A 27126-nucleotide genomic window follows, 5' to 3' on the forward strand; every position below is an offset into this window, starting at 1 on the left:
CAAATTGGGAGGAAATCTGGCTATTGTGCCGAGTTTTGAGGAGGTTGCTGGTGGGGAAGGGGGACGGGGGGGGGGGGGGGGGGGGGGGGTCGCTGTGCTTACCTATACATGTGAGCGGAGACACAAAAGGGTTCAGGGACATCCAGGAGAGGCTTTGAAATCCCACTTGGCTGGAGACGGAGGTTGTTGGGAGCCCTCGAGTAGAAGGTCAACAGCGGTGACGCCGCCACGCACAGCCACCAACAAGGCACTGAATGGAGGAATGGGCGAAAGACGTCACTTTTCATTCATTCATTCATTCATCTTCCGAGCCGCTTGATCCTCACTAGGGTCGCGGGGGGCGCTGGAGCCTATCCCAGATGTCTTCGGGCAGTAGGCGGGGGACACCCTGAATCGGTTGCCAGCCAATCGCAGGGCACACAGAAACGAACAACCATTCGCACTCACACTCACACCTAGGGACAATTTAGAGTGTTCAATCAGCCTGCCACGCATGTTTTTTTTTGGAATGTGGGAGGAAACCGGAGCACCCGGAGAAAACCCACGCAGGCCCGGGGAGAACATGCAAACTCCACACAGGGAGGCCGGAGCTGGAATCGAACCCGGTACCTCTGCACTGTGAAGCCGACGTGCTAACCACTTTTCATATCAATAGGAAAAGAAAAGGAAAAGTCTGCATATAACAAATGTGTTGACCCTTATTTGCCTTATATTTATCTATTTTTACAACTTTTGGTTTGTATAGGAACTATATACATACACACTCTAGCACATTTATATGTCGATTTTCTCTTGTATTCATAATGGATATTGTGTTGCAAAACTACATTTAATCAATTTATCAAAGTAATTCTAAATAAATGTATTCAAAACTTTATTAAGGCAGGTACACGGACTCCAAAATACAATTCATGAAGCCTTTCACGCACTCTGTAACCTGATCACATGATAACTTGGCATACTTGTCAAGTTTTCGGGAGCGCCGACCTGTATAAACTAACAAAAAAATCCTTATAAAGAGCAAAAAAATCCCTATAACATACCAAGGCATTTTATATGTCAAAATAACGGCAGAAAAAACCCCCCACAAAATTTTCAATGATATTTATTGTAGATCTCCATAATACAATGTCTAGTTCATGTCTAATCATCGTTCTACTTTGTGGCATTACTGTGTTCAGAGTTGTATTCCTGCGTTACCTTTTTCACCAACTCCAAATGCTGACCCATCGGCTCAAAGTTACAGCATCCATTCATATTTATTTTGGAAATGAAAGCATTTGAGTAGACAAGAACTACCTGTTAGGGGTAAAAAAAAATAAAAACGGAAATGTTCAGAATCCGTATGATTTGTGCGATACGGCCATATACGTAAGATTCACCACAAAATCCGTATGAACTATGGCTAAACGGTATGAGTTGACAGGTATGACGTGGCCTCTGTAGCAACCGCTGTCCCTGAAAGGCAGTGGTGGGCAAACTACAGCCCGCGGGCCGGATCCGGCCCGTTGGTCTTTTTAATCCGGCCCGCCGAAGGTTGGTGCACAATTAAGGTTTGATTGCATTCATTTCGTTTGGACTTGTAATGACAGATATTTCACCACCAGGTGGCGCAGTTAATTCAATTTGCAGAGCACAGGGAGGGAGGGGAAGACGAAGAAAGAGGGAGAGAGTAATGACCATGATATGTATCTGATTAAACGAAGCGGGTAACAAACTACGAAACATTCAGGAGACGCCTGGAGTCGGAAAGACTCAAATCTACGAGACTTTGAAAAACAAGGAAGCGATTCTTACTCAGTCCGATTCTGGCAATTTCCATGCTCAGAGTGAATTGCTTGTGGCTCGAGTAAATGAACTTTTCCTAGAATGGTTTGATTGTTTCCGCAACTGGACCGCTAATAAGAGTCGGAGAGCAGTCAAATGTGTAGAGCGTGAACAACAGGGGGCTCAGTACACATCCTTGAGGAGAACCGGTGCTGAGTGTGATGGTGGAGGAGAACCTTACAATATTATTGGCATACAAAGACATTGTGCTATCTTCTTTATTTTCTATTTCTAACTTTTGGCCCGGCCCTCCACAATATTTTCTACTTCTCATTTGCCCCCCCCCCCCCCCAACCCCCCCAGGAAAATAATTGCTCACCCCCTGCTGAAAGGGTTTTATTTTGCGTGATGGTTTGCTCTATTGACTCGAGTGAATTTTCAAGCGGTACAAGTAATGGATGCATGGATAGTTTCACGGTGAAGACTTTGCGAAGATTCGCACCGTCTCCGGCAAGATGTGCAAACGGGTCGAGTTTCGAAGGGAAAACCTTCATCCCGTGAGCCGAAAGGCGACAAAATACCGTCGCACAAGCGTGGCCATCTGTTTGAATGACTTCAACTGATCATTACCGATCCGGTACACTCCGTCCTTGCTCCCCACTCTCAATATCAAAGAGTCGATCATGCCGACCGTCTCATCTGCTCATCTCTTATTTATAGCGGCAAGTATTCGCGGCGAGCCACCGCGTGTCACAAACAACATGGTGACGAGACTATTTAAAACACGTTTAATGCGCTGCCGCCGCACAGCAGCTAAGCTTCTGAAGTGCGTATGAAAAAGTGCCAACAAAGCAAGTCCTCACGGCGATGGTGGTGGTGGTGGTGGCGGCTTTTAAAGGGCACTTTGATGGATGAGGATGGATGCGGCTTCGTGTGCAGACGATCCTTCTGGCCAAAATCATCAGACAAGACGCAGCATCCGCGTGGAGGGCCGTGACACCGCCACAGCGAGTATCTTCCTCATCATCGGTGCAGCCTAAGGCTCTTCCGGAGTCTCCCACCCTTAAGGGAGTCCAACTACCCCCTCCTGCCCCCACCCCTCCGCCCTCCTTGTCGAGCATACCCAACCAGTGCCACCCCTCTCTCTTATTTTCTCCTCTCTCTATCTCATTAATCAATGTCAAGCTCTCCAACAACAAGGCCAGCATTCTTTCCTCGTATATGTCATTGTGCATAGTCCCCCCCCCCCTCCCCTCCACCAACTCAGTGGCCATCACCGTCCTTTCTCATGGGCCACAGTGCAAAATCCAGGCCCACGGCGCCAACATGAAAGCTCATTCGGACGCATCGCAAGGAAGAGAGAGAAAAAAACAAGTGAGGAGGAGAAGGAGGAGGAGGAGGAGGCGTTTTGCTCACGTTGCTTCATCCCTTTTCCTGTCTTCTTCCAGCTTGGGAAGAAAGGGAAGCTTTTTTTCCATTTACATAATTCATGGGAGTGAGAAGAAAACAGTCCTTTGAGTCATAAAAAAAGAAAAAAAATTGGGGATGGCGCGGGTTGAGGCATCTGTATGCCAGTCTTTGTGACCCCTGCGCCCATCTTCCCACGTCCCAAGTACAAAGTCATTGTCCCATGCTCGACTGTCCTGTTCCCGTCAGAGCATTCTCATTTATTTTCAATATTATGTCACAGGACATACATTCACAGTCAAAAGTTTGGGATTGGATTTTACAGCATGACAGACTTTCTTCAAAAAGGAGACTCGATCCTAAAATCAGCCATTCCAAAGCCTTAAAAATGGCCGACACACATGCCATTGTCGTATTATTTTCTGTTCTAAACCGAGTAATAATGTGGGGCATTGAAATTTGCCTGCAATTACTCCCAAGGGACTGTGAAAGTATATTTTTGGACTATAAAAATACGAATCACTTATTTGCAACATTTCTTTAATTATCGCGAGACACGATTGAGCCTCAATGAGCCACTCAGTAGTGGTCACTTTTGATCAGGGGTGTGGGCAATTATTTTTTGCATAGGGCCACATATGAGTACCAGAAAATATTATGGAGGGCCGGATCAAAAGGATGAACTAAATTCGACAATAATAATTGGATTTCTTTATTTAAAAAGCAGTATTTTGCATTTTTGACACATTTTTCAGACTTTAAGAGTCGAACGGGATTTGCTCGACTTGGCGCTACTGCGTGCTTCCGTATCGTCTCCCCCTTCCTCCCTATGCTCTGCAACTTCAAGTAACTGTGCCACCTGGCGTTGAAATGCCTGTCATTACAAGTCCAAATGAAATGAATGCAATCGTTGACATCAGACCTTAATTGTGTACCAACCTTCGGCGGGCCGGATTAAAAATACAAGCGGGCCGGATTTGGCCCGCGGGCCGGATTTTGCCCACCCCTGCTTTTGATGAATGGCGTCTTAAACACATGCAAGTGGCCTTGAAAAGAGCTCGAAAAGTCTTCAAGGTGCCTTCCTTAAACCTGCAACTAACCTACGAGGGAAAACCGATCATTTTTGCTGACCAACACAGTACGACGGCAAAAGTCATTAACCGGAATGTCCCGTGTGAGGTCATCAAAGCTTGCTGTTTATTTATTTTTTTGGGGGGGGGGGGCTAGGGGGGTGAAATTAAAATTGATCCTTGAGAGGCAATGCTGACATTTGCCATCGGGGACAATTCCTCAAACGTGCTCACGCCCAGACGACAGCTCCATCGGCACATCCGCCATTTCTCTCGGACCCTCTGGCACGTCGGTTTCTCATGACTCATTGATGTCCGCTTCATTGTCGCATGCTTGTTACGTTCCTTTTTTCCATCGCGAAGCGCAACGAGGAAGCAAAACCGCAGATCGCGAACGTCGCCTTAAAACACGTCGCCGTCCACGTTTCCATCGAATAATGAGAACCCTTCTCGCATGAGCTACACAGATTTGTGTTTGTTTACAAAGAAGAGGATTGCCTCTAAATCAGCAGTGATGTTGAGCTGGGGAGGCTGCGCTTCAAAATCCCCCCCCCCCCCCCCCCCCCACATCCCCACCCCACCTTGTTCTCCTTCCTGGATCATCTGTATGTATTTGTTGTACTAATGAACGGAACAAAAGTTTCCGGGGGCCCTTTGGAAAGAAGCTAGTGAAGGGAGAGCGGACACGGAGGACCTGAAGTGGACAGCAGGAAGTGGTCAGTCACCATGATGATGATGATGACGATGACAGCCCGAGATCAACGGACAGCGAGAGTGGCGCAGACTTAACCCCCGCAACCTCTTCTCTGCTTTCATTTGACTTCTCCTCCGGCTTTTCCTCAGTCCTCCGCTCCAAATGATAAATTACCCTTCCTTTCACTCATGTCAACCCCCCCACACCCCCCACCCCCTCCACCTCACGAGACTCACCCGCTGTTTGTCTGCACATGCGTATGCGTGATACATTCACACAGCTTGTCAATCTCCTCGTCAAACCCTGAGACCATTTCGTCTTTTTCATCTGTGCCAGTGGCGAGTACGACTCCGACGTTTGAGTGGGCGCGCGCACACACACACACACACACACTCAATACTCTCAATGTGACCTTCACCTCCGGGCAGCAGGTGTTGGCAAGGAGTCGGACGCCATTGAGTGGATGGAGACATGCGCCAGTAAAAGGGCGAGCGAGTAAGAAGGGAATGGACACCGGGCAGTATATTACTTTGCCAATCAATCTTCGCCCAGGGTAGTCTTGATGAAAGCTGTCAAAATCCCCCCCCCCCCCCCCCCCACCGCTACAACTTTAAGTAAGCCCTCCTCCAGTTTGTCCGTGGAGGGCTTTGTTACACGGTGAGAAAACAAGTTCTAGTATTAAACGTTGCTGGGAGGGTGGCAAATAGAAGAGTAAAAAGAAAGAAGAAAACTTGGAAGCGAAAGTCTAAACAAGACCAAAGAATCCATCCATCCATCCATTTTCGAGCCTAACCCAGCTGTCTTTGGGCAGTCGGTGGAGGACACCCTGAACCGGTTGCCAGCCAATCGCAGGGCACATGGAGACGCACAACCATTTGTTCACACACTCACACCCAGGGGCATTTTTGAGCGTTCAATCAGCCTGCCGTGCATGTTTTTGGAGTGTGGGAGGAAATCAGAGTACCCGGAGAAAACCCACACAGGCCCGGGGAGAACATACAAACGTTTGTGACTGATTTCTTGCTTTATTGTTGTGTATGTTGGTTGCTCCATGTACAGCACTTTGTATTTATAGAGCACTTTCAAAACAGCCATCGCTGCATACAGTTGAGTTGAATGATGTGAGGAGTATATTCCAGATACTACACGTTAGCTATCGCTACCTTGGCAGCTAATATGATAAGCAAATAAACACATCGCTTCGACTGCTGCTGGGCCTTTTCGTCCGTTTTCTTGGTGACCTCAGTCTCCTCTCAAATAAACAAGTCGTTAAGTAAATACAGGAGAGCCTTGTTCTCCACTTTTGCTGCTGTTTGTTTGCATGTCTCAGTCCAAATGATGCGTTCAATGTGTGATTTTTTTTAGGGGGGTAGGGGGGGTGTTTCCAAAGGACCTTTCTTGTAGTGGAAAAGTAGAAAATGTGGAAAAGTGGCAATAAGGGTCCTCTATGGGGTCTTTCGGGGATATATTGCACTGAATAATGTCCGGGGGACAAGGTGCGGCTTGGTGATGCGGACGGCTACGGTTATTTTTCTCGGAGAGAATCGGCTCGAAATACCATGACGGTCGGAGAGCAAGAGGCACCCCATGCCCAAAGAAGGAATTAAGATGTCTCACGACTTGCCCTCCCCTCTTGCTTGTTCCCCCACGTCTCTCGGTCTCACCCGGTCTCTCGCTTCCTAATTCTGGGCCGGTGGCCAAGTGCCACCAAGGACACTAAGGCTAATAAATCATCCTCATTCCAACATCTGCCCCCCCAACCCCCATCCGTCCGTCCCAACGGGCTGTGCCTTCCACCGCTACCCCACCCCATGTGAAGATGGGTCCTTGGCTTTATTCCTCTTTCAGCATCCCTCCATACTCACCCATTGACACCTCCATCCCGACTTGACAAAACGTCTATTGTCCCGTGCCCAAGTGAAGAAGAGACCCTCTTTCTCCCTCGCTGACAAAAGCCGTCTGAAGCCAAGATGGGGCCTGCCAGGCGAGATGCCTGGGCCTCGGCAGGGGTGCCCCGTACACCCCCCACCCCCACCTCGACCATTTTACCTCCTTCTGGTTCCTCCATCTCTTCCCCTTCTTTCTTTCTTATACACCCCCTCCCGCGAGGGTCACTCACTCAGCTCACCCCCCCCTTTACCCTTTTCACGGCAGTGAACTCTCAGGCCCCCGCATAAAGACATCAAGTGAGAGAAAACAGCCAGAATTGGCCCGAAAGAGATATTCGACATGGCTGTCATTGGCCATTCTGCATGCCTTTTGTTCCCTCGGGTGTAGTTGAAATAGATAAATAAACAGTCATAGGCTGAAAAGCCGGGATCAGAAGCTTGTCACATGTATTCATATGGAGCAGAAAAGAGGGGAGGGTGGGCAGCAGGATGGGGTGGGGAGGGGGTTAGGAGGCATAAACCTGCTGTCGCCAATTAAGAAGAATGAGATAAAACTCGGTTCATACTGTTCGGACTTGTTTTCACAGCTGAGGCCAAAGGACACCGAGTGACTTTCCGCGGCTCGCTCTCAACATTGCAGTAGGTCTTTCGTATTGTGAGGCGCTCTCAGTGTGGCAGAGAAGATCCGGGAAGTTGTCTCGGGCATCATCAGTTAAGAAGCACGCTCTCCACGGTTACTCACAAGAGATCGTTTATTGTGAATGAGCCAGGCATTTTCCCAGCACCTCCGACTGGCCCCCGACAACGGGGAGCGCCGCCCATGTCGCTGCGCGCCCGACAGACGCTTTTCGGCACTTTGTTGGTATTCACGCTCGGTCTTCTCTTTGGTGAAAACGGTCACACTTTGACAAGATGTTTGCCAGGGGGACGTCGGCTTTTCGCACCGAGGAGATGCTTTGTGTGTCGTGTCGCTGCCGACGGAGTCGAGCGCTGATTTGTTCTGTCGCAAGAACATCAAAGGGCATCTCTTGTCTTTCAGCAAATTCGAACTTTGTCGTTGTCGGATGTCAGGCTTGATCGAGATTTGTTTTTCTTCTTTTTAATCCTCAAAATACATGCACATTATCTTAATCGCGAGTCCATTTGTCCCGCAATGATATTCAGAGTTATCTATTTACGACAATTAAAGTCATACTTTGGACATACGGTGGAATTCTCGTTTCGCAACTTTAACTCGTCCTGCGACTCAATTCGCGAACCCAAATAACTGAAGCAGTTTTTCCACCGATTGCGCATGTGTGAGCGAGTCACTTGCCTGTTTCACTTTTTTTCTGAGGCATATTAAGAGCAAAAAATATTTTGTTGTATATATATTTTATTGCAAAATAAATAAAAAATATTTTATTTTTAAATAAATAAAATATTTATTTATTAATACATATTTATTAATAAATCTATGTATTTATTTAAAAATAAAAAATATTTTATTTTTAATAAATAAAATATTTTTAATAAATAAATATTAAAATAAATAAATACATATTTTATTTATTTTATACTGTATTTGTATCTCCACAAGAAATGACACAAGGCGCAAATAACCCGAGTGACTTTTCTCTGTCTGTCTCTGAGACTGCAACCTGATAAAATATTTGTCAAATATTGCGTTCATAAATCAATCGGTGATATTTCTTTGATTTTGAAGCAGTTTCTTGACTCGATCCGTGTAAAGGGATGGAAAAAAACTCATCTTCAGTTCCCTTGCCAGCGTTATATTGACTTTTCGCGTTAGAGCGCCGCATCTCATAGCTCATCTTATTCTTCTTCTTCTTGACACTGCAAATGAGTTGAGACAGACTCGCCGGCGCCTCTGCTGGTTGCAATCATGTAGTGCACACCATTTCTTCAAGACACAATTCATCAATCAATTTGAAAAAAAAAATGTAAAAATCCACAATTCTTGATTAATTAGTTTACAGGGAACCTTATTTTTGTGTTGAGTTCAATTTAAACATTGAACGATAATCGCGCGTATTTGCCCACGATAGCTCTATTAATGAAATGTTTTATGATTAGACGTGAAAGTTGGCGGAGGGATTTTCATTCCTTTAAAATTACTCAAGTGAGCAGAAACATTTACCAACAAGGTCCCATGATGAATGAGTCAATTAGCGATGTTGGCATTTCTTCCACCTCATATTTTAAAGCCGAATTACGTTGATTAAAGTCACTTTAATAATTAATGGACTATGCAGGTGTGTTTAAGAATGGAAAAGGCACCGAAGCTTTTCACTTTTCACGTTTTGTTCTTTCGCATCCTGCCTCCATGTCGTGACTGATCGGACGAACCGGATGAATGAATCTCAGTGAGCAAACAAAATCGAGAATCTAATTTTCCACTCCCAGCAAGACGTCTCTCCTTCTCCGGCTGCGCAAAACATTTAGGTTTTCTAATTAGCCCCCGCGTACAATGGCTAATTTACCACAGGCGCCTGATGTCTCAATCCGCCGTGTGTCGTTGCTGAAAAGAAACTTCTTTCATGTAGTCACACACACACACACACACAGTCGCCCAAACTCATTAAAAAAACAACAAAAAAAGTCTATTAAGCTACAGGGTGAGAACAGATCATATCCAGTGCGGAGGGCAGAAGAAAAAAGTCCTGACTTTAGAAAGAAAACATCACGAAAGACAAATAAGGAAGACCACTTGAAAAAATATATGACGGAGAGTTTTATTGAGCAGCAGGACAGGCGGCCGCTCAGCAGTGGCCCCGCATTGACTCTGCAGCCTGCAAGAGGACAGCCGGCCAACTCATCCACACAACACCCACATTGTCCGCTGTGCCAACGAACCAGAGCGGCGTTCCCGCTCCTCTGGGGGAGGCGAGTAGTGGGGGGGTTGCCTGAGACGAACACATATTCTAGATACATGTTAGCCTTGGCCGGACCTCCTCTACACTCTCTTGAGCTCTCAGCGGAAGGGACGTATACTGTAGGAAAGAGTGAGAAAGATGAGAAATGAAGCACACGGGCAGGCGGGATGAGCTACCCCCCCCCCCCCCCCCCCACGACAATGCCAGAACAGACGGAAAGATTTGTATGAAGACATAACTGCCATGGCACTCTGTGTTGTTTCGAAGCTCTGGTGAGAAATCAAATGAAATTACATAGAAGGGAAATAGTGAGACAGGGGGGGGGGGGGGCGGTACGGCGGTGAAAAGAAACAGCGCGGGACTTTTGGATGATTTACTGACCCTATTCTTCCACAATTGTAACATGCCCAAAAACATCGCCCCCCCCCCCTCCCCCCAAAATCCTGAAATTGAATTCAAGTTATAGCTATAGCCTAAAGTATGTGTCGTAATTACAGAGAAGGGAGAAACATAATCAGCGACTGTAACCCATCCATCCATCTTTCTTGAACGTGAATCTGTTCAGGGTTGCGGGTTGGCCGTGCCTATTCCAGCTGACTTTGGGTGTGAGAAGAGGGTACCACGCTGAACTGTTTGCCAGCCAGTCGCGTGCCACATAGAGAGGGGTGCAGAACTTGGAGCAAATGGCCAGCGACAGGCTTATAATCAGAAAAATCTTGATATGTGTTTAGGGGCGGCATGGCGGTCGAGTAGTTCGGCTGGCCACCGGTTCAGGGTGTACTTGGCCTACTGCCCGAAGACATTTGGGATAGGCTCCAGTACACCCGCGACCCTTGTGAGGATTAGCGGATCAGAAAAAAACTGGCATACATATATATATATATTCATTCATTCATCTTCCGAGCCGCTTGGTCCTCACTAGGGTCGCGGGGGTGCTGGAGCCTATCAGCTGTCTTCGGGCAGTAGGCGGGGGACACCCTGAAACGGTTGCCAGCCAATCGCAGGGCACAGAGAGACGAACAACCATCCACGCTCACATTCACACCTAGGGACAATTTAGAGCATTCAATCAGCCTGCCATGCATGTTTTTGGAATGTGGGAGGAAACCGGAGTACCCGGAGAAAACCCACGCAGGCCCGTGGAGAACATGCAAACTCCACACAGAGAGGCCGGAGCTGGAATCGAACCCGGTACCTCTGCACTGTGAAGCCGACGTGCTAACCACTGGACGACCGGGCCGCCCTTATATATATATATATATATATATAAAATATCAACACACTGCAAATGGCAAAACAATGATTGCCGGAAAAAAAAGTACATTTATTAAACACACATGATGAAACTGTCTGGAATGGTAATCACCCGCAAAAGCGTATTTTAACATTGATTTATGAGCTCAAGTCTAAACAAGGATATCAATTCCAAAAAGAAAAAAAAGTAAAAATAAATGTATAAGTGCCAAATTAAAGTCACCTTTTGAATAACAGACGTCATATTTTTATTTTACACTTATCTTGATTCAGGTTAGAGCAAATGCCATATATTATTTCTCTACATTTTCTCTTTTTTTTAATTATTATTGTTTATTATTGTATTATTATTATTGTGTCTTCATTTTTTTATTGTATTTTTTTTTTAATTTATGAACAGGAACATAGGCACTTCAGTCTGCGTGGTTACTTGTTCCTTTGAACCCCACCATGGCTGCAAACATCACAGTGGGGGGGGGGGGGGAAGTTTTTTTTTTCTTCCAATCAAAACAATGTAAGCATTCCACAGATAGCCTCGACGTCTTCTGTTTTACTTAAGATTGTTTTTGTCACCTTACATGGCAAACCAGGACTGGACACATACTGTTGGAAAAAAATTACAGATGAGAAGTTAGACAGTGGTTAGCACGTCGGCTTCACAGTGCAGAGGTACCGGGTTCGATTCCAGCTCCGGCCTCCCTGTGTGGAGTTTGCATGTTCTCCCCGGGCCTGCGTGGGTTTTCTCCGGGTGCTCCGGTTTCCTCCCACATTCCAAAAACATGCATGGCAGGCTGATTGAACACTCTAAATTGTCCCTAGGTGTGAGTGTGAGCGTGGATGGTTGTTCGTTTCTGTGTGCCCTGCGATTGGCTGGCAACCGATTCAGGGTGTCCCCCGCCTACTGCCCGAAGACAGCTGGGATAGGCTCCAGCACCCCCCGCGACCCTAGTGAGGATCAAGCGGCTCGGAAGATGAATGAATGAATGAAAGTTAGACACACAATCTGAGGTGGGGGGTGGGGGGGGTGTTGGTCGTTCCATCTTTCTTTGCCCCTTTGGCTTGTCATGTTGGAAACCGCCAGGTCTGCGGCACTATTGTGCTACGTAATAGTCACTCACATGCGGCCAAGTTCGCCCTTTGGACCCAGATATGGACTGAGAGATTCCTGTCCGGGCCCCAAAACCAAAACAGTGTCCGTGGTGCTATCCTTTTTTTTTCTGCTGCTTAAACACACATTCGTTGTCTACACAAGACTGTTTTTTCAGCCTCTAATATCGCCAACCGTCATTTAAGCGGCGGCGGGCCGACCGACCCCGCCACCCCCCCCCCCCCCTCCTTTCTGTTCATGCGTCTGCATTCGGCCCCTCGCTCGCAGAAGGCCCATTCGGTAGCGCCGGCCGGCTTTTATCTGGTCCAGAGCGGGCCCTGTGATAACACTGTTAACAACACGAATGTGTGCTGTTTGGTCAGCGATGAACACGTCAGGTCAACTCAGCTTTTGATGCCGCTCCCAATTATCTCCCACTGGTCTGCATTCAGCCTCTGAGTTGTTAATTGCGTTTCTAAACCCACCCCCCCACCCTGTTTTTTTTTTTTTTTGCATTTATTTTGCATTTTTTTTGCGACGGTGTTGGCGCAAAAGGACTGAACGGGCCCTTCTTTCACGGCGTGCCTTTGGGAAAACACTGGTGTTATTTTAGAAATCACACTGTTAAAGATTAATGTGGACCTGGAGGAGTGTGTCATCGTTCCTTAACGGCGGGGGCCGAGACTCCGAATAAAGGCAGCACTGTGTTCTGTCCCTTCGCCCCAAGGACAGATATGTTTCCTCTCAGCAAGCTCGCCACTCAACCCCCCCCCCCCCTTTGTCCAATAACTTCTCCCTAAGTCATCTGCTGTGGCCAAAGTGAGGAGTGTGGGGGGGGGGGGGGCGGGGGGGGGGGGGGGGCGGGGAGAGGAATAATAATTTCCTTCCTTTGAAACTGTTTGGTCTTGTCCTAATGTTATTGTTTATTTATTAAAACTGACAGAGGTGTGTGTGTGCGTGTGTGTGTGTGTGCAAAGATAGCCATATCTTTATCTTTGCCGTTAAAAATAACGACCAAAAAAAAAAAAAAAAAGGTCAAGAGTGTTCACAAACATTTTCCATTGTGATTGCTCCAGTGCGATGACCGAATGGAAAGTCCCAGCTCCAAATTGCGAACGTGCAACAACTCCCCCCCCCCACCCCCAATAAAGTCATCTGTCATCATCACGCGCCAGACAGACAGCAATAACGCAGGGTTCAGAGACCACAAACGGAGCATCCCGTTGCTTACATCAACAGCTCGGTTCATCAATTGTGCCAGGTGGACGACAATATTCGAAATAAATCCGCTATCACCAAGCGAGCTTGGGTATGATGACAGCTTTTGGAACATCCCGTGCAGCCGGTGAGCTCGATGAAGATTGGAATCAGCGCCAACAAGACTTACGTACACATGTATCTCTCCTGAAGGCTTTTGCTGAGAAATCAAAGTATTTGATAAGCGAGGTGGGGCGGGGAGGTGGGGGGGGGGGGGGGGGGGAATATCAATCTTGGTGACAGAGATAGTCTCTCCTTCACGCTAATAGGGTTGTAAATGGCCTTCGCTTTATATGGCCCGGCTAATAAAGTCATTTGTGATGAGCCCAAAGGTCAACCGAATGGATGCGTCAAGTTCACCTGGGTTTTGTCTTTGATGATTAGTCTGCGGGAAATATTCAATAGCTTTAGACGGGTGTGGTGCTATTGCTTCGCGCTTCGGATGCGGATATGTTATCGCGAACGTCGAATGCAACAACGTCCGCTATTAGGGATGGTAACAATGGCCTGACATTATCTTCTTTGGAGAGTCCACCGTAACTGACGACTTGAGTTATTATCAAGCCACGGCTGACGGGATGTCTCTCACACAGCTTTTTTCTGATTTTTTTTTTTTTTTTTGGGGACGCAATATCCTCAGACAACGTTACGCACATCTCTCGTGGCTGGTTGAGAAATGCCATACGCGGCATATTGGAGCCAACCTAATCAATTTCATTAGCTGCATAAATCACGACAGCTTGACATTTATTGTGGAGGCGATGGGTTGATCCTGTGGACTTGGAGACGGCTCCCATGGTGATAAATGTAGCCTATCTCTTCGGCGCGAGGATAGCAGATGACAGGTTGTTAAAAAAAAATGAATAAAGACAAAATCCCAAAATATGATTAGATATCATACTTGAGAAAATGTCTTGTGAAGTGACCAACAAATTGGGTTGTATCCTAGTTATCGTCACACTAGTTGTTTACTCAGCCAATTTACAAAACAGGCAAGCAAAAGTTGGCCTGCGTCTTCTTGAAAAACACGAATCCATCATTTATTTGCATGTCTGCAATCATTTTTCCTTGCACCTTGTTGCGACTTGACCCGAGCTCCTCCCCGGGGAAAGAAATTGTACATAGGCGAGATCTTTTGACGAGCTTTTTGGCTTGCCGGCTTCTTCACGAATGTGTGCGCTTGCTAGGCCAGCACATGTTCATACGTGCGTGTGTATTTTTTTTTTTTTACCACTGACATCATCAGATTGTCCACCCCCCCAACCCCCCAAAAATTGCAAGGATAAAAAAAGTGTACTTCTTATGGTCCATTTGCAGTGTACAAATTCCCTTTTTTGTGTGTTTATTCTCCATATTGCTCTCCAAATAATACGCATTCTAAAAACAGCCATTACACCAGCGTATAAACAATAAATGGATTGAGGCCATTTAACATAAGTGCACGACAAACATATACCACCCCCCCAAATCCCCCCCATCCCTCCCTCTCATTGAAGGAAGGATAGTGTCATGTCTGTCAGTAGCAGTATTTACTGTCTCGGTCATGTGAGTGAGTTGTTTGTCACACTTAATGAAACATATGAAGCAGGAGTGTGTGTCCTGAGTGTATTGGCGCAATAAACTGAGCAACTTAAAAAAAAAAAATTCACAGACTAGCAGTCGTACAAAGACCGTCTTATGAACGCACGGCGCTGTTTACCTTTTCCCCCGGCACACACTATACCATTCACCTCTGTCCTGCTGATGACCTAACTTCTAAGCTCGACGTCTTCCTTGTAAACACGCGGGCTCGCGCTCGGACAAAAAAGCAATTGAGAGAATGAGGAAAGGCCCCGAAAAAAAAAAAAAAAAAGTAAGTGGACACTTAATAGTATAGAAAGGGGAGGACGGCGGAGGCGTTTATAATTGATCTCTATTATGGTTGCGACTGTACTTATTCGTGTCTCACGTTTGTTGTTTTAGATATATCAGATTGAACTGGCGAAACGAAAACAAAGTAGGCCACAGGCTCGCCACTATGGGTTTGAGTTCCTCAAGCGTCCCCTTGATCAACATCTTTCGAAGGCCTTGACCTCTTTGTAAACCCTTCCAGCTATTTTGTATTGATCTATCATTTTGTATTGATCATATCATAGTCGCTATATTTTGGCCAATATGTGTGTATGAATAAGTGATCAAAAAAAATATAGATATACAGTATATATACGATTCATGGCGGCCCGGTGGTCGAGCGGTTAGCACGTCCGCCTCACAGCGCAGAGGTGCGGGGTTTGATTCCGGCTCCGCTCTCCCTGTGTGGAGGGTGCATGTTCTTCCCGTGCCTGCGTGGGTTTTCTCCGGGTACTCTGGTTTTCTCCCATACTCCAAAAACATGCGTGGCAGGTTCATGGAACACTCTAAATTAGTGGTTCTTAACCTTTTTAGAGGTACCAAACCCAACTAGTTAATATGCATATTTACCGAATGCTTCATGAGTGAAAAATAAAGATCTATATACACTATATATACAGTATATATTTTATTATACTGTATGTATACAGGTATTTTTTTTACAAATTCAAGATATTTAAATTTATAAAAAAATATATAAATCCAGTGGTTAGCACGTCGGCTTCACAGTGCAGAGGTACCGGGTTCGATTCCAGCTCCGGCCTCCCTGTGTGGAGTTTGCATGTTCTCCCCGGGCCTGCGTGGGTTTTCTCCGGGTGCTCCGGTTTCCTCCCACATTCCAAAAATATGCATGGCAGGCTGATTGGACACTCTAAATTGTCCCTAGGTGTGAGTGTGAGCGTGGATGGTTGTTTGTCTCTGTGTGCCCTGTGATTGGCTGGCAACCGATTCAGAGTGTCCCCCGCCTACTGCCCGGAGACGGCTGGGATGGGCTCCAGCACCCCCGCGACCCTAGTGAGGATCAAGCGGTACGGAAGATGAATGAATGAATGAATATATAAATTTATTTTAAAAATTAATTTATTAAAAATGGCGGCCCGGTAGTCCAGTGGTTAGCGCGTTGGCTTCACAGTGCAGAGGTACCGGGTTCGATTCCAGCTGCGGCCTCCCTGTGTGGTGTTTGCATGTTCTCCCCGGGCCTGGATGGATGGAATTTATTAAAAACTGAAAAAAGCAAACAAAATTTCAAGAGATAAGTATACTTTAAAAAAGAAAATTGTGCGCCGTACATTTCCCGCAGCACTGATTGGAACAAGCAATGTCATGTGATCATCTGCAACCAGTGATGGCCAAGCGGGCGTGTCATAACTAACATGTTGAATCACGTGTGTCTTACCCTCCGTGGCAGAGGCTGCGTCGAACCCTTGAGACCAACTCAGCGAACCCCTGGGGTTCGATCGAACCCAGGCTAATGGAACCACTGCTCTAAATTGTCCCTAGATGTGAGCCCAGATGGTTGTTTATCTCTGTGTGCTCTGCAATTGGCTACAAACTAGTTCAGGGTGGCCCCCACCTCTCTGCAAGATATAAACAGTCCTACGTGGCTTCACTGGCAACCGCGGTATGTGAAATGAAGTGGCGTGACCTTTGATTCAATTTTATGTGGTCCCGAGTCAAGAAGACACTAAATCTTACTCCCGTAACTCATGCTTGCTCCGATGCACGTGTCATAGAAAGAATAGCAGATCATTCGATTCAAGGCTGTATGATTTTTTTTTTCATCATCCTGCCATGTATCGATGAACTGCGCCAAGAAGGAGAATGTCATATATCACGATCTGAAAGTCACCTCGCAGCCTTTTCTTGATACTTTGCGGACAATCCTCTTAGGGCAAACGCGAGGTTATTTATTGGTCCTTAACCCTTCGGCTGTCACTATGTTTCCCAGCACAAGATCTATCGGCGGGCCGTTACTCACTTATGATTATTACTGATCATCTGCCCAAATGACTTATCAATAAAACGCAGGCCAAGCAGATAATTTATCTGTACAGCTCTGTCGATATCAAGCTCAGAGGCAAATGCCTTAAAAGGATGAAGGGCTTGGGGACGCCAGGTGATGGATGACCATATATCGGCTCCATGGAATTATAACCCCTTTTAACATATTTGCTCTCTTGCCACTCCCTCTGTCTTCCTTGGCGTGATTGCCCAAGTTCGTCCTGAGATCATCATCATGTTTAACCCTTGGGTCCTTCATTCGGCAAGCCTCCTCGCTGCCCATCTTTAAAGCCCTCCTCAAAACTCACTTGTATTCTTTGGCGTTTGACTCAGCATGACTTAGATTTGCTCTTGATTTTACTGCTTGGTGCTTTCTACCGCCTTATTACTTATTACTTATTACTGATTCGTCTTACTGTTTATTGTATATGTTAAATCGCTCCATGTACAGCACTTTGTATGCAGCGATGGCTGTTTGAAAGTGCTCTATAAATACTGTTGACTTGACTTGACTTGACTTCAAATGAAAAAAACCCAAGTTACGCATTTTACAATTTTTGGAATGATGTATTTTGTGTTATACAAACATTCTTTTTTTTTCCAAACACTCAAAATGTTCAGAGGCATATGTGCTATCCATACATATATAATTTTTATTAGTTCTTTGGGATTTTTTATTCTTTATTTTTTGCAAAAGGAAAAAAAAATGTTTCAGGAGGTCCCAACCAAGCTCTACTAACAATCCCGACCGGACGAAAGCGATTGACGTAAAAATCGCGTGAAATGCATGTTTACACATTAGGTTTACGATGCATTCAAAAATATGAATTATAATGGGTCTCTATGGTGCAAAATATGTAAATTGTGAAGATTACGGAATCAAAACCTTTTTTATTATTGCTGCAATGCCTGAGAATTATCAGCCAGTGACGTCATGAAATTTAGGCCGTTTTAGATCCCCCCCATACGTTTCAGCTCTCTCGTGTTTTTCCGAATGCCAATGCTTCAACCGTCAGACGCGCAAACACGAATATTTGATTCATTCCAAGGCTTTGTGTCAACGCAAGATCTGAGAAGACTTTGAAATGATGAGGCGGGGAAGAACAAAATAACAAACGTCTGGGGTCAATGAAAACTCCCGGCAGCATATTTCACTCTGGGATTTCTTTATAAATCACACAAAGGCTCATCGGGCCATGCGGGGTCATGGCTCATTCTGTAAATACCCGCCGTTTGTATTAGACAAGTGGCCGTGACTTTGCAGAGTCGCACAATGCGTGGCCGTGTTTGCCTTCCAAATCTAACCTTTGTGCACTAAGCTCTATCTCACCACTGTTCCGTCAACGGGCCGCACCCTGCGTAGCCCCATCGAGATGTTGGGTTGGGCGACTGTTAGCTTTAGCCCGATGCGATCAGTCGCTAAGCTAATCAGATCCCTCTCCTGCTTCTTTTCTAACAAGCGGCAACTCTGGTACCGCTGCCTTTGCTAATGTTCTGGATATAATTGTTGCTTCACGGCAAAGTGGACATGATGATCATGAATCAAACGGCGATTACTCGGAATCGCCTTTTCGATCAACCGAGACGGACAAACGGGAGGGGAGCCGGCGAAAGAATGTTTCCTATCAGCACTCTCCTGTGTTTGCCTTGGCCAGCACACCTCTGCTTCTCCACTTATTAAAGTCATCATAAATATTTTCTATCTGATGGACGCCCGGCTTCCTGCTATTTAACAGTGACCGTTTCGGCCTTGTTTCCTACTCCCCCTTGCCTCGCCACTTAAGCTCTACGGGCAACCTCATTGTTGAGGCATGTTCTTAAGAGGTCATAGCTCTGGTCTTGTTTTGGGTCAGCTGTCAAGGGCCCCTACCTCTGGGAAGTACCAAAATAGTCCAATTTTATACTGATTCGTAGGAGCAAAGCCAGCCAAGGGTCCCGAGACAGGCTGTTGTTAAAAAGCAGACTGCATTCATGGTGTATCCTTATTCAAACAGGCAAGAACTGATTCTTGCAGGAAAGTGTAAATGGCTCGTTATCCAAAGTGTTCAAATGATAGCAATGGACATGTGAGAAAATAATACCGGAGACTTCGCGTTGCTACTTTTCTTCCTTTTTGGGGCAGTCGGGTGCAGTTATTGATTTGGAACCCTTCCCAAAAAAATGGCTGTGTTAGAGGTGCTTTGATAAAGCTGGGCTCCGTGTTCGGGTAAAATTCGTTGTGTTGCAGAACCTCCTTCAGTACCCCCTTAAATGGGTTTCCTGTCAGAGTGGTACACAACGTGCAGTGTATTTGTGCACATGGGTGGAGTTTTCTTTCTTTTGGTATTTTTGTCGACGGGGCACAGCTAGAAATGTGCGGTAGCGTCGTTGTGGTAGTGAACACAACAGACTTGGCTTCTGGCCAATCAGAATTGTCAGCTCAGTGAAAGCGCATAGTCGACATGGCGGAAGCTAGCCGCTACAAAGTGACCACCTGGAGACCCCCTTCCACCCCTGATTGTGCAACCTGTGTGTGACAACACACACGCATACACGCACATGCACGCGCACACCAGTTGTGTCGCAGTCGGGGATGTGTTTTAAAAATATATTCAGGATGGAGATAATTATAATGTATTCAATGGATTGATTTCAAACAGCGATTCAGCGGTTTTGATGCACGCCGATGTCTTATTTAACAATGATATACGATCGCATCCGCCACACTTGGCAACGTGACGGAGAATCTGTCCGCCTGTACTTGGATCGCATTTCATCATGCGCACCACGACTTAGACCTGTTTTCAGCTGGTTTAAAGTCTAGTCTACTTTCTGTCATCAAATTGTCAGGTGCACCAGATGTGTGAAATAGAAGATAGCCTCAAACCACTGGAACACCCAGCGAGGCATAGCGCGGTTTGCAAAACCCCAAACGTGGTAAAGTAGACATGCCCCGGCAAAAAAAATGGAAGATGCACCAATTTTTAAACCGAGCACATGCCTGTCTACAAAAATAGGGTCCTATGAGTGGAGCTAGAAAACCTGGTCATCAAAGAATTGTCACTTCCAATGTGTTATGAATGGAATTTAAAGAAAAAGAAGAAGGAAAAACTTTGTCTCACAATGGAGAAATTTGCAAAAAATTAAAAATTAAATTTGAGAAAAACAAATGCATGCACAAGAAAACACCATTTTAAAAAAATGGACTGTACACAGTACAGAGTGAAATGTATGTATGAGCATATATGCATATGCAAGAAGAACGTCATCTTTTTTAAAATACTGAACATTTGCAATGAGCGACTTGAGCCTGGCTTCTTTTCCCCATCACTCCATCCTGCAGATCAATAATCTATCCACCGAAATAAGGTCCAGTCCGTGGTGCCAAGAAGCTGCAAAAGATCCCAATGAATGTGAGCAAAACTCTCAATTTGTGGCTTTTTTGCTGTGGCTGTGTCCGACAGGGCCCTGGTTAAAAAAAAACCTTGAGGTTTGTTTGCTGATGGTTCTTTTTGGAAACTTGCGGTTTTGGTGACATTCATAGCCATCTATTGGGCTGTGCTGCCGTATTGCTTCTTATTATTCAGAGTTGAAGAGAATTGTTCTTGGCAAGACGGGGCTAACATTTTCCTACGGCACAAACCTCCAGTTGTCCTCCGCGGATGATGATGAGCAAGCTCACGTCGGGCTCCTCCTGCAGTTGCTATGGCTGTTGACACATCCTTTGCATCTGTGACTTGTATAAATAGATTATCCTGACTTAGTCTGTTCTCGCAGGCCTCATGTTTTTTTTTTTTGGGGGGGGGGTGGATACAAGCCAACACATGTGCATAATGGGCCTTAAACAAAACAAAAAAAAATCTCTCTGGCGCGTTTCTGCTGGCCTTTCACATTAATTTAGCTCTGGAAATGAACAGAGCGGGATTTAGCTCCGTCAAGTGTTTTAGACTGTGACACGTCCTGTAAAAACAAAGGCTCTCCGTCACTTCACACGTCTCGCTCGGCGCTGTGTTTTCTTTGTGCGCGCGCTTGGTCATCGCGGCGTGTCAATACGAATGGCGCTAAAGTGGCGTTGAAAGACTCCTGACTCTGTCCAATAACAAAAAGCTGCGCACTGAAACTTTAATAATGGGTACAATGCAGCCGGCGTGGACACGGTGAGATACATAAACACACATCGATGCATACCGCTAATGAGCGGAATGGTTGTGCAGGTGGCTGCACTTTCATCAAGCCATAACTGGATTTGTTTTCGGTTGAGGTCATACGGGCCAGGGCGAGAGTTACACACACACACACACTTTCTAATTACCCTGGTTGCGGTGTTTTCTCTTCTCCGCGAGACATATTGACATGTCAGCGCTCAGCCGGCTAGATACAGAACAAATGGACATTTTAGTTCTGTCTATGTAGTGGAAAATCTATCCTTCTCAACATAAGCTAGCCTCTATTTGGACTTGTCTCAGTGAGCCGGAGCAAAAGTCACTTTGAAATGACATCTGCAATAAATCACAGCTCCAGCAGCAGTCAGTGGCCAATCACATTTTCCCTCTTTAATTAATATTGTATTTATTTGCATGGTGGGGTTCTGTTGCGCTTTCTGTCCGTCAGCGTCTATGTGTGTGCGTGAGTGAGCGTGTGTGTGTACAGTAGGTGTCAGTGTTTTCTGCATATGTAATTATGCACACGTGTGCATACTGTACGTCAGTGTTGAAAGGGAATCGCAATGCGGTTCCTATTTGTGATGAAACCAAATGCTATTGTAGCTGTTCAATGTACGGATATCAATATTCTATTCAATTGCGTTGTAATCAGAGTACACTGTCACTGTCCACGTATGTTCCACCGTGCCTGACAAATTTGACTCTCCACCAAAACCCGAATAAGATAAAACATCGATGTGGCTGTGTTCACATTCCTCACGGCGCAGTATCAGTACAATGACACGGAATCACTCCTCAATTATTATATGATGGATGCTCTTCTTCATTTACACACTGTAGCTATCAGGATGTAGCGGAAAATGTACTATGGATACATTTTCACCAGTCGGGGTACCCGGTTATTGCGTAATGACTGAAAGAAAAGCTTTTCGTTTACAAGACATTCCTTCTCTACTTTAGGAAAGCGAGTCAAACACTCTTGAGTGAGTATCACTTTTCAGGAACCATTCTTTCACAGGATCAAAATGCGGTCTACATACACTAGATCTATTTTTAGCATATTTTTGATTGTCATTTTATCCTTCCACCCTCCCGCCTACAACTAAAAAAGACAAAGCTTGCCTCATTGTCATGCTTGTTGATTCTATCTATCTATCTATCTATCTATCTATCTATCTATCTATCTATCTATCTATCTATCTATCTATCTATCTATCTATCTATCTATCTATCTATCTATCTATCTATCTATCTATCTATCTATCTATCTATCTATCTATCTATCTATCTATCTATCTATCTATCTAGCTAGCTAGCTAGCTAGCTAGATACAGTAGATCGCTATCTAGATATCGATAGCTAGCTAGCTAGCTAGCTATCTAGATAGATAGATTTATATATATATCAGGCTGTATATACAGTATGTGTATATATATATATATGTATATATATACAGCCTGAAGACAGCTGGGATAGGGTCCAGCACCCCCGTTTTTGGACCGCTTTTTTTGGGGCGGGGTGCCTTTGTTACTTTTATTGGACGCATTTATAGGTGACCCAACGCAGTAGCTGGTTTGGGAAACAATTGCGGCTGGTACAAGAAAGAGGAAGTCTTCCACCCACGCACACACCCAACGTCTTGCTCTCCATCTTGGTGATTTATTGTCATGTCCATTCATTAGAAAAATGACATTTCTAAGGAAATATTAACATTCTAAGAAAGGGGGAAAATTGTGGTTTTTTTATTGTGTGTTTTGCCAAAGCGCAATTTCATCGAGAGCGAAACCACTAAAATGAAACAATTTATTCCAGGATGCTGGTCAACTTCAATTCGCTTTGATTTTAAATAATGTACCCATAACAAGTCATGGAGATGCAAATATTAGGACTCAAACATTGAAACAATAACGTGCAACTTTGTCGGCCAGTGACAGATGCAGTATGACGAACATAAGAGGGACATTCGTACCTGGGAGGGGAGCTGCTTCACACCAAATGGGAGCATACGCTCCGGAATACATTCTGTGAATTATTTGTTGTTGTCACGGATATTGGGTGAACAATGTCCAAAAGTGTGTTTATTTTAGAGGTGAATAAGCCAGTTTTTTTTTTTAGCCCAAAGCTTTTTTCCCTTTATCAAGCTAAATAATTAGCATAGCTTTCATGGCTACTGGTTTGAGTGAGCGCATCTCCATTCACTACCATTCCTCATTTGGCGTAAATTGGATTGGATTGTTTTGGATACGACTTTATTGTCAAATGTGCTGTATGTGTAGCATACAGCGCAGATGAAATTTATTCCCTCTCAAAACAAAACAAAAACAAGTGAAATCGACAACATGGTTGCAGAAAAGTCAAGTCAAGAGTATTTATAGTGCACCTTCAAACAGCCATCGCTCAATACAAAGCGCTGTACATGGAGCGATTTAACATACACACACAATAAACGGTAAGACAAATCAGTAATAAAGGCGGTAGAAAGCACCAAACAGTAAAATCAAGAACAAATCTAAGTCGAACGCCAAAGAATACAAGTGAGTTTTGACGAGGGCTTTGAAGATGGGCAGCGAGGAGGCTTGCCGAATGTTCAGTGGGACGTCATTCCAAAAGAAAGAAGCAGCTCTATGGCACAGAGTCACGTCACAGTGTCCACGGCAGATTCCGAAACCGATAAATGCCTCATGTGCCTTTTTTAATGGACCGGGAACTTTTCCTGTCTGCTCTACTTTAAGTCGACAAAAAGCACAACGACTGTTAAAAGTGCAGAGGGAAGCGGGGGAAAGTGAGGTTACCTTGTGCCTCTCTTCGAGGATGCTTTGTAACAACTTTCCCCTCAAAAGCCATTTCCAATTACTCATCACTTGCCATCAATGGGCATCGGAGAAGGAAGAGTGAGGGGACATCAAATGAGACGCGGATTTCTATCTGGCCCCGAGTAAATCTCGCTCGAAGGCCTAATTATACGCACACACATAGACGCGGTCTCAACTAAATTTCCTGCAATGCTGAAGCGGAGAATTAACGTCAAATCTTTAGGGTGTTCATTCATCCGGAGGGGCGTGTGTGGCGTAATGTTGGCTTCTGTGTGTTTGGGTGACCTCTCGGTCCATTATTCTATACCCCCTTTGGTCATATTTGCTGCCCAAAGGGAAGTACTGTGAACGCCTCGTGCTCGTGTCACAACCTCTTGGCCGACCGAGGCCTTGTACGGAACAGAGATCAATATTCTCTTTCGATGTCATTCCGGTTTTTGTCCTTATCATCGTAATTCTTTGTCTTCCCAGATGATGAATGACCACGACGAGTCGTCCCCCGACAGCTGCGTCAAAAAGGTAGGACCTGTTCATGGGCGTCGAGACGGCTTTGTGTTGTTAAAACGTCTGTGCTGAGAGAGCGATAACACGCTGACGTGCGGTACGATGTTGCGTCATCCCGCACGAATTGAGTAAGGCTCGATGTCATTTGAAAACGAGTTTCCGCTGTTCTATTTATTGCCGTCAAACCTGGTTAGAACGTACCTCGAGGAACAGAACGAATCTGTACGTTCTAACGGTAGTTCGTTTCCAACAAAATGGGTGCCAGCTAGGATGTATAATACGTTAAACGTGTCAATTACAAATACGTGTATATGAAGAAAAAATGATTTTATAAGACGTGAAACAATCTGAAAACATTCAGTGCCTTCTCCGGTTCAGGATGGGCTGCGCCGCCAAAGCCCTTTACGATCATCTGTTGGCCTCGAAATATGCCATGATTCGATTGCCACTACGGATGATTGCCGAAATGGTCGACTTTGCCAATTCGTAGTGTCGGCTGAGCTTCGTCTGCTTTCGAAAGTGAAGTACAACAATGTACGAGATGTATCCCACGCTGTACGTTTTGTTCGTAAGCGAGGTCGCGGCGGCAGTTAGCTTCCCACGATCCGTCGAAACGAAAGCCTTTTCACTATTTTGTGGGGAAAATCCGGTCGTTGTCACGTTCTAAAGGTGTTCGTCGTAAGCAAAATCGGCAAATGGAAAATGAATGACGTGAAATCGGGACTTTGAAATGTGAACGTTATGGGGGTAGTATAGAAAGTACCGGTAGTAGTAAACGGGTTACGCTGAAAAGAGGTTCAATGCGTTTTCAAGGCATCGTGAACATATTTGGAATATCGTATCCAGTTTTGTTGACCAGTGAGTCACGTCATGGGCGGAAACAAAACGCAAGAAAACCCGAACTTCAGGAAAGCTTCAGAAACACACCCGAAAGAGAAAAAAAAATCACTGACACTGGCACACAAGAGCGGTTACATCTCATTAGCCAGTCGCCGACCATTTTGTGAGGTGATAAATTTATTGCCGAGACTTGGGAGCTCGCCCTAACCAGTCAATGTCGCCAGGTCAGGTCAGGACAGGACAGGACAGGACAGGCCAGCACCGGGGTTCATGTCCATCTATCTAATGGTCCATGAAAGAACGATGGCCCCAACCAAGTGACCACTCTCTGTTACTTGGTGAAGCCGTGAAGCATGGCGGCAGCTGACAACAAGGGCCTTTCGAACCGACAGCAAAATGAGCGATGAGGAAATGAATCCTGCGAGTGTTTTCGCTTTACCGATGATGTTGAATTTTAGAGCCTTGAAAAATCCATCCATCCATCCATCATCTACCGCTTATCCGGGGCCGGGTCGCAGGGGCAACAGCTTTAGCAGGGAAGCCCAGACTTCCCTCTCCCTAGCTACTTCTTCCAGCTCTCCCCGGGGGATCCCGAGTCATTCCCAGGCAAGCTGGGTGACATAGTCTCTCCAGCGTGTCCTGGGTCTTCCTCGGGGTCTCCTCCCGGTGGGACATGACCGTAAAACCTCACCAGGGAAGGCGCTCAGGAGGCATCCGAATCAGATGCCCAAGCCACTTCATCTGGCTCCTCTCGATGAACCAGCCTTGAATGGAGCCTTGAAAAATGTGCAATTATAAGGTGTTTCACAATAAGTCCATTACCACAACCACCTGTGTAATATCGAAAGCACAGGGGTGTGAAAAGGGGTGGGGCGTTAACCAGGTACAGTAAATAAGTACCATGTGCTAGCATTTTAGCATTTTTGTTGTTCCTGCAGAATATGCCTCAAAGCGTCGTTGTAGAAGGTGTACTGCTCCTGTATGTGTTTGAATTGTTTTGTTTATTTTATTTTTTTTAATATCGATGCTAACATTTTCCGTTAAATCTTAGCAAGCTAGCAGACACGTTTAAATGACGTGGTTTGGTTGGAAATTGAAAATTTTGTTTAAATATACACTGTTTCGTTCTCATTTGTCCGATGCGTCGATTTTCTGGTAAACTTCCACGAGAGTGACAAACGAATAGTTTTAGCAAGCGCGGCATACATTTGATGTGCCTTGTGTGTGTTTACAGGCCTTTAAGAGATTCGTTCAACCTTTCTTAAACCGATCACTCCTTCTTAGAAACATATATTGGTACGGTATATGAATTTAATTTAAATTCGAGGGTGCTATTTTGTCATGTAGACATGCAAGTGACTACTTAGTAATGCCCTTTTCTTCGCAGATCTTTGGTTAAAGAATTGACCACGGGGTATTTAAACTGTTTCCTTTTCCTAAATTAGCACAATGTGGAATAAAACGTTTTCGAGAACTCCACCACACCAACGCACACGTGCATGTATTTCGACACACACACACGCTCATTTTGAAATCCCACAAAAGTGTACAATCACCGGCAGAATATAAAAATCTAAAACATACGCCCTTGCCACACGGCTCATTATGCAGAGTGTGAGTTGTGGTGGGCCCTCA

The 27126-nt window shown here is 45.4% G+C and overlaps 1 protein-coding gene across 10 annotated transcripts in view; it reads left to right on the forward strand.

Annotated features, from left to right (window-relative positions):
* prdm16 (PR domain containing 16) overlaps positions 1-27126 on the forward strand; it is a 219485-nt gene that overhangs the window by 96236 nt on the left and 96123 nt on the right. For all 10 annotated transcript variants that reach the window (XM_052059150.1, XM_052059149.1, XM_052059155.1 and 7 more), the window contains exon 3: positions 24619-24666. In XM_052059150.1, the coding sequence (XP_051915110.1) occupies positions 24619-24666 (48 nt within the window). The remainder of the gene's footprint in view (positions 1-24618; positions 24667-27126) is intronic.

This window comes from Hippocampus zosterae, chromosome 2 (genome assembly GCF_025434085.1).
Source record: "Hippocampus zosterae strain Florida chromosome 2, ASM2543408v3, whole genome shotgun sequence".
Taxonomy (NCBI): Eukaryota; Metazoa; Chordata; class Actinopteri; order Syngnathiformes; family Syngnathidae; genus Hippocampus; species Hippocampus zosterae.